General features: G+C 36.3%; 1 protein-coding gene and 1 pseudogene across 1 annotated transcript; one reads left to right on the top strand and one right to left on the bottom strand.

The window, feature by feature from the left end:
* Positions 1-1,848, top strand: LOC106393627 (annotated as a pseudogene).
* Positions 1,849-2,688: 840 nt separating this feature from the next.
* LOC125588320 (uncharacterized mitochondrial protein AtMg00810-like) lies at positions 2,689-3,595 on the bottom strand. Its single transcript, XM_048759610.1, has 2 exons — positions 3,343-3,595; positions 2,689-3,263 (listed from the first exon to the last, which is right to left on the bottom strand). The coding sequence occupies exons 1-2, from the start codon at positions 3,593-3,595 to the stop codon at positions 2,689-2,691; spliced, it is 828 nt and encodes a 275-aa protein (XP_048615567.1).
* Between the last annotated feature and the right edge of the window lie 4,960 nt (positions 3,596-8,555).

The following is an 8,555-nucleotide window of genomic DNA, read 5'->3' as shown; positions in this document are numbered from 1 at the left end:
AGATCAACAACATTAAAAAAAACTCACCTCGTCGACCAGAAATGGAATCCACTGCTTCGCATAGGAACCCCAACCTAGAAAAAGTTATGTAGCGTGTTGACATAATTCGTACCGACGATATTGTATAGAATATAAGCCATGGAGTTGCTCTTAGAACGCTACTTAAAATATTTATATATTTCATATACACATATTAAGTAAAAATTAATGATATATTATAAATGCAGTAATGTGACTCATATGTATATCTCATATACACATATTAAAAAACAAATCGATGTTTCATTATAAATATGGAATTACTTACAAAGTAAGCAATTTTCTAAGAATCTCAGCTATAGTATTTTAAGAAATTTAATTTTTCTAAATAAATATTTTCTTAAAATTGAAGATTTGTTACCATTAATTAGTCAAGAATGCATACAAATCTAAAATGAATCTTTTTATAAGGTAAAATCTCTCGGTATATATATATTTCTAAAGTTTAAACCAATATTAATTTAATAAAATTAATGATTTTCACTAGATATATCGTAAAGAAATGACTCTAAATGAATACAATTGTATAAAAAACAAGTACATTTATTTATAGAAGCAGAAAAAAATCTGTTAAAAATTATCTTTTAAAAACGAAACATTTATTTTTAAAAATGAAAAGAATATTCTACTAGATTTTGAACCGCAAAGAATACAAAATTTTACGGGAAACACAGATCACCCACTAGTATATATATGTGTATTTTGGTAAAGAAACTTTCATCATCTCAGAAACTAGAAATGTGTAGAGATAAAAATCCACCACAATCTATCTGGCCTCTATAGCCAATCTTTAGAAGCCCTTACCTATTCTCCTCTCCTTTTTGATTTGATGTTTACGTTCATGGATGCAGCCAGGGTGAAACGTGCTCGTTCCACCAACCCACCGAGCGAAGTTGATCGGCTAAGCAGTTTGCCAGATTGCTTGATATTGCAGGTATTCTTAAATCTTCCGACCAAAGATGTGGTTAAGACTAGTGTGTTGTCCACCCGATGGACAACTCTCTGGAAAGACGTACCTGGTCTGGATTTGGACACCGAGGATTTCAATATACACGAAACATTCGTGAGTTTTGTCGATAACTTTCTCGAACGCAACCGCGGTTTGTCCATACATCGGTTTAAGTTAACTTACGATTCTTCTTACGCTGAAGAGCCTGGTCTTGTCAATCGCTGGGTCGACACTGCTGCTAGGCTTAAAGTTGAACATCTTGATCTTTCGGACGTTGTATGTGATCAGGATCTCATGATGAATCCAACAGTTTACACTTGTAGTAGCTTGGTGTCCCTAAGGCTCGTGGGAATGAGCTTACCTAGTCCCGAGCGTGTTTCATTACCTTTTCTCAAAGATATTGTTTTAATCGTCGTTGAGTATACCAACCGATGGGCATTAGAGAAGTTAATCTCACAATGCCCAGTTCTTGAAAACGTTAGTATTGATAGAATTTACGGTGATGGAATGCCATTTTACGTGTGCGTTCCCAGTCTCTATTGAGCTTCTTGCATTATTGGGATACGAATGATGATTATGAGGAAGATAGTATAGTTGAAATTGATGCTCCCATGCTTAAGTATCTGAGGATCAGTGATGGTGGAACTACGAGTTTCATTATAAAGAACCAGCCTTCCCTTGTAGAAGCTGATATAGAGACTGTGTTTAATTTGACAAATGAAAGGAGGCTACAAGTTGCAAATGAAATACAAAAGAGAGATATGGTTCTTGATTTTCTCGTTGGGATCTTTAAGGTGAAAGATCTGACCATCGCCTCCTCTATTCTCAAGGTACCTATATTTCTTGATTTCCAACTTTAAACCAATTATATATTTCCAAACACCTAGTATATTTGTACAAAACAAAACAAAAATGTGATACCTATATATATATAATAAACAATTTAAAAAAAAAAAAAAAAAAATACATTTCTGGAATCACACTTACCTTAAAAAAATCACTTTTATTAGACCTTTAAAAAACACTAAACCTTACCGTGAAGAGCAATATAGAGAAGCTGATTCCATGCATGGGACTCAAAAAAGGCTACAGTCATTTAAGCTACGGCCTCCACCGGCGTTATTCAAAGGGTGACCATCCATCCTCAGCTCTGTCATACCCGTCACGTCAAGGACACAACATGATCCTTCAGGAGTAACATGATCCTTTGATTGGTTTCGTCTCTCCCAAGCAAGTCTTCCCAATTATCCCAAGCCTTATTGGATAATTAACCTGGCTCTATACCAATTAAAATTGCACAAACACAAAGATTATAAGAACTTCTCTTCTTATTAGATTTAGAAACTCTCTCAAAACTAAACCTTTCAATGTGTTTCTCTTCTTGATGGAACATCTCTGCATAAGAACTCTTTATATAGGAAGAAACTACATCTTTTCCTAATAATAATATGAAAACATTCTTAAGCTCAACATGTTTTTCTTTTTTCTTAACCCATCAAACTTCATTTTAATGAGTTAACTTGCTTCTCAAGTTAATTGGAATTATTCAACATTATCCCCCTTAATTCCAACTTGAATCTTAGGTATGTTGATCTTCTGAACTCCGATGAACTTGCGCATTGCTTCGAACTTGATCCTTGCCAATGGTTTAGTGAGTATGTCTGCCTTCTGCTCCACTCCAGGTACGTGCTTCACTTCGATCAAGTCGAACTCCACACATTCTCGAATGAAATGGTACTTCGAGAGTATGTGTTTGCTTCTACCGTGAAACACCGGGTCTTGGTGAGGGCTATCGCTGACTTGTTGTCAATCTTCAACACGACCTTCTTGTCTTCTTTGTTCATGATCTCGACCATCAACTCCTTTAACCATATTGCTTGTTTTGCAGCTTCCGTAGCTGCCATGAACTCCGCCTCACATGAAGAGAGTGCCACTGTGGGTTGCTTGCACGATGTACACGTGATCGGCGATGTTCCTAGGTAGAACATAAACCCTGTAGTGCTTCTTCCATCATCAACGTCTATGTTATGGCTGCTGTCACTGTAACCTGTAATCTCCGTTGTTCCATCCTGTTTGAAGAAGAGACCATACTTTATAGTGCCCTTTGTGTATCGTAGCAGATGCTTCACTGCTTCTCCATAACTCTCTCTTGGACTCTGCATATATCTGCTTAATACACCAACCGAAAATGCCAAGTCCAGTCGTCTATGAAGAAGATATCTTAAGCATCCTATGGTGCTTCGAAACGATGTTGCATCAATCTCAGGCTCCTCCTCTGTTTGATACTTTCAAACTCATGTGCATCAGAACGTGAGTACAGTTACATGACTCCATCTTCATCTTGAAAAGTATACCTTGCGCGTATCCTTCTTGTTTGATGTGAATGCCATCAGCTCCTTGCGTTACTTTTATACCAAGATAGTATGTAAGCTTCCCGAGGTCTGACATCTCAAATCTTCTTGACATATCATCTTTGAATTGCTTGATAACGTTGAGTGAAGACCCTGTTACAAACAAGTCATCAACGTATATAGCTATGATCAGAAGCTCCCCCTTCTCTTTCTTTTGATATACCGCAGGTTCCATGGTGCACTTCATGAACTTCATCACCTTGAGAACACAGTCGAGTTTGATGTTCCAAGCTCTCGGAGCTTGACGCAAACCGTATAATGCTTTGCTAAGTTTGTACACATGATCCTCCTTTCCTTTCTCCACAAAGCCTTATGGTTGAGTCACGTACACATCCTCATTTAAGTCTCCATTAAGGAACGCAGTTTTCACATCTAAGTGATGGATCTCCCATCCATTAGTTGCTGCTAAAGCCAAGAGTAGTCGTATGGTTTCTATCCGAGCAACAAGTGCAAACACTTCGTCGAAGTCTATGCCTTGTAGTTGCACGTACCCTTTTGCAACTAGCCTTGCTTTGTATTTGATCACTGTTCCATCTGCATTCCTCTTGATCTTATAGATCCACTTCAAACCTATCGGTTTCACACCTTCCGGCTTCTTGACGAGCTTCCATGTCTTGTTTTTGATGATAGATTCGATCTCTTCCTTCATTGAATCGATCCAAGCTTGTATCTCTACAGCTTCGATGTAACTTTCTGGTTCACCATCTATCGTGAGCAAGAGTCTGCCACCTTCAACTTCAGCGAGTAGGATGTAATCATCAAACCGCTTTGGTTTTCTGATGTTACTTCCATATCTCGATGTTACATGCTGGTCTTGGTTTGCATCATTGTTCTCTGCTACTTGCTCTTGTTCACCTGCATCTACAACTTCTTCTTCTTCATTATTGTTTTGCTCTTCGTGGTGTTGGTGATCTTGATGCTCATCACCATCTCCCTCTTCTGTAACATCGATATGAGGAAGTTTGAAAGCTCTCGGTTCATCATTTGTAGTCATTGTTGTTGTAGACCAGTCCCAACTTTTCTTCTCATCGAAGATTACGTCTCTACTAACAATAATCTTCTTCGTGACAGGATCATAGAGCCTTTAAGCTTTTGAACCAGGCTCTGTCCCGAGATTGATCACCATCCTTGATCGATCATCGAGCTTTCTGAGATGTGGAGCATTATTTTTTGCGAAAGCTACACACCCAAAGATCCTTAGATGCTCAATGTTCGGTTTCTTAACATATAAGCCTTCGTATGGAGTTTTGTTTTCCAAAGCCTTTGTAGCAATGCGGTTGATGAGATACGTTGAATGATGTACTGCTTCTCCCCATAGCTGATTAGGAATCTTCATTGCTTTCATCAAGCTCCTTGTCATCTCCATTAGTGTTCTATTTCGTCGCTCGACCACACCGTTTTGTTGCGGTGTATACTGTGCGGTGAGATATCTAGTTACACCATTTTCTTCACAAAGCCGAATGAACTCAGAAGATGTGAACTCTCCTCCTCTATCGGTGCGAAAAGTCTTGAGTTTTAGCTTCGTTTGATTCTCCACGTACTCCTTGAACTTTTTGAACCGATCAAACGCTTCACTCTTCTCTCTTAGCAGCATCGTCCACATATATCTTGAGTAATCATCAATTAAGAAAAATACATATCTATTGTCTGCTGGTGTTGATGGTGATATCAGACCGCACAAGTCACCATGTACCAACTTCAATGTGTGTGATGCTCGATACTTTGCTTTAGGCGGGAAAGACTTCCGAGTTTGCTTCCCAACTAAGCAGGCGTTGCGCACATCTTTCTCGTGTATCACCTGAGGCATCCCTACTACCATCTCCTTGTCTACCATATTCTTCGTGACTCCAAAGTTCACATGTCCTAGCCGTGCATGCCACGTCCATGTAACATCAGTTTCTTGTATTTGAAGACACTTCGGATATTCAACCTCCATTGGCGTCTTGTACAATCGGTTTGGTTGCCTTGCGACTTGTACTAATAGCCTTCCACTTGGATCTTTCAGCATCAGTAAGTCTTCTTTCATATTAACCTCACAACCCATCTCAGTTGCTTGTCCAAGACTTATGATATTGTGTTTAAGACTTGGGATGTAGTAGATATCTTTGAGTGCTCTTCTCTCCCCTGTTTTTTCCGATGAACGTGATCGAACCTTTCCTAACAATCTCAACGTTTGATCCATCACCGAATTAGACTTTGCCTTTGATTCTGTCGTCTAAGTTTGAGAAGAACTCTCTCTTGCATGTCATATGGTTACTTTCACCATTGTCAAGGTACCATATACTCGTATTTCCATTGCACTCGTCAAACCTCTTAGGAAACACTCTCTCTTCGTTGAGGAATACTACTTCATGCATATATAATGCATCTGCTTCTTGTGTTTCCGTGAGGTTAGCTTCTACTCTTGGTTGTGTAGGACAATGTGACACGAAGTGCTCCATCTTGTCGCATCTCCAACATCTAACCTAAGAGTAGTCCTTCTTGGTCTTGTCTGAAGCTTCTCCTCCTTTGTTATGACCATCAGAACCATTAGACCTTCCTCGTCCTCTTCCTCTTCCACCATAACCTCTACCTCTGCCTCTTCCTCGCGAGTTGTTATGGCTTCCACGACCTTGCGTATCATTCTTCACAAACATTAGCTTCGATTGATCTTCATCTTGGGTTTCTTCTTTTATGCGTCCTTCGAAAGCCTTCAATCTCCCAACAATGTCTTCGAATCCCGTTGAATTTAGGTCCAACACTTGTTCTAACGAAGCTACGATGTGAATGAACTTAGTTCTTGGAAGTTCCTGCAGAAACTTCTTTACCATCTTCGATGCTTCCATTATCTCTCCTAACGCGGCTGCTTTCGATGCTAAGCCTGAAAGTTTTCCTGCGTAGTCATCCACCGTGTCTGTATCTGCCATCTTCAGTTTGTCGAACTCAGACATCAAAGTATGTAACCTCGCTTCTCTCATGCGATCAGCACCTAGGTTACGAGATTTGATAGCTTCCCAAATCTTCTTCGATGTATCATGTTCTCCTATCTGAAGTATTAGCGCTTCTGGGACTGATTGAAAGATTAGAGCAATCGCCATATTGTTCTTCTTTGCATCATCGCTCCCTGGATCAATCGTATCCCAAACATCGTATAAACAAAGCATCACTTTCATTCGCATCGACCATACGGTGTAGTTGGTCGATGATAGCATCAGACATCGTATGTCCTTCTTCATCTCAAGACCTTTATCACGTCCTTGAGAATTGTTATTGTCTCCCATGTTTTGATCGAGTTACAACTTCTCTTGTAAACGATCTTCGAAACATGGAGCTCTGATACCAATTAAAGTTGCACAAACACAAAGATTATAAGAACTTCTCTTCTTATTAGATTTAGAAACTCTTAAAACTAAACCTTTCAATGTGTTTCTCTTCTTGATGGAACATCTCTCCATAAGAAATCTTTATATAGGACGAAGCTACATCTTTTCCTAATAATAATATGAAAACATTCCTAAGCTCGATATGTTTTTTTTTTCCTTAACCCATCAAACTTCATTTTAATGAGTTAACTTGCTCCTCAAGTTAATTGAAATTATCCAACAGAGAGAGAGAGAGAGAGAGATTAACACTCAGTGAACTGGGGAGACGGCTTGATAGAAAACCCTAGTTTGAGAGGAAATGCTCTTAAACAATTGTGAGATACCTAAGATCTCAAGTTATCTAAGAATGGAAATGCTAATTACACTCGAGCTTTAATACTATGTATCAGTTTTTAGTTTTTTTTTTGTGTGTGGGAAATTAGGGTTTTGTCTCGATTTTCTAGTTAAGAAATCGTAAAACTATTTTATAGGACAATTTTTGATATCCCTCATATATTAAAGGTGAAACATAGTAATAAATGCATTCACATTATAATAGATATGTGGCAACATCACAATGATTTGATAATAAATATGCTAACGCGTTCACACTATATTCATAAATGTGTTCACACTATATATTTCATATTTTTTAATTCAAAACTCACATGCATGGTTCCAATAAAACTTTGGATTTTTTGGTTCGAATCAAAACAAATAACAAATCAAAAGCTAAACTATATATATATTATTTTTATTGTTTACGGATAAAGTTGGGCAAAATATTTATAAATTTTGATTTGATTCGTTATCCGTTTTGATTTGAACCAAAAAATATGTATATCCGTAACTCTACGAAGCAAATCAAATGCTAAAATACAATATAAAAAAAAGCAAATCACAAATACCAATATTATTAGGAACGGATATCTAATTTGATCGGTTATATGCATATATATACATATATGTACAGAATTATATATATATATATATATATTATAGTTTATATAAGTTTTACAATATTTTATGAATTAAATTTATTATATTAGGTATTAAATTTTATAAAGTTAAATAATATTTTATTTTTATTATTGTAATAAAATTTTATTATTAAAATTTTCAATTATTTTTAAAATTTATTTTATCTACGGATCAAATCGGATATTCTTTAAAATTGTAAATCATTTCGGATATCAGAGTCACCGTCTATCCATGTGGCTAAATATTAAATCGACATGAATGCTTCCAAATAGCCAGATATTCGATATGTGCCCACCTCTATTTACGGATACAATTTATTTTTCTTTATATGAAAAAAATTCACTAATGTCAAGTCCTTTTTAATTTTTAATTAATTTTAATTTTATCTTTCATGTATTATTTTGAACAAAAATGTCATTTAATATTAATTAACAATATCTTTACATATTTGTCAACTATTTTTATATACTTTTACATACACATACATCTGCACTTTGATGTGAGCACTTTGTGACTAAGTATTTACCACAACTGAAGTGTCAATTTTTTTTTGGAAGTTGAAATATTTTTTTTTAATGCTTCTTTCACTAGTGACCAAATTGTAGTGAAATGATTTGTCTTAATAATTTTCTTTTATTTTTCTTGAGCTATTATCCGTTTACAAACTATGATATGAAACCATTGGTTCGACATGACGACTATCTAAAATTCATAACATGACAATAAACAAATAATAGTAATTTTTGGTTTTTACCGAAAAAACTAATAAATCAAACATTCTAACCGAATAAACTAAAATAAATATTAATTTAAAATAATAGTTATATATTAGGA

This window comes from Brassica napus, chromosome C6 (genome assembly GCF_020379485.1).
Source record: "Brassica napus cultivar Da-Ae chromosome C6, Da-Ae, whole genome shotgun sequence".
In the NCBI taxonomy this organism is placed as follows: Eukaryota; Viridiplantae; Streptophyta; class Magnoliopsida; order Brassicales; family Brassicaceae; genus Brassica; species Brassica napus.
Note: the sequence above shows the minus strand (reverse complement) of the source record. Positions and strands in the feature narration are given on the sequence as shown.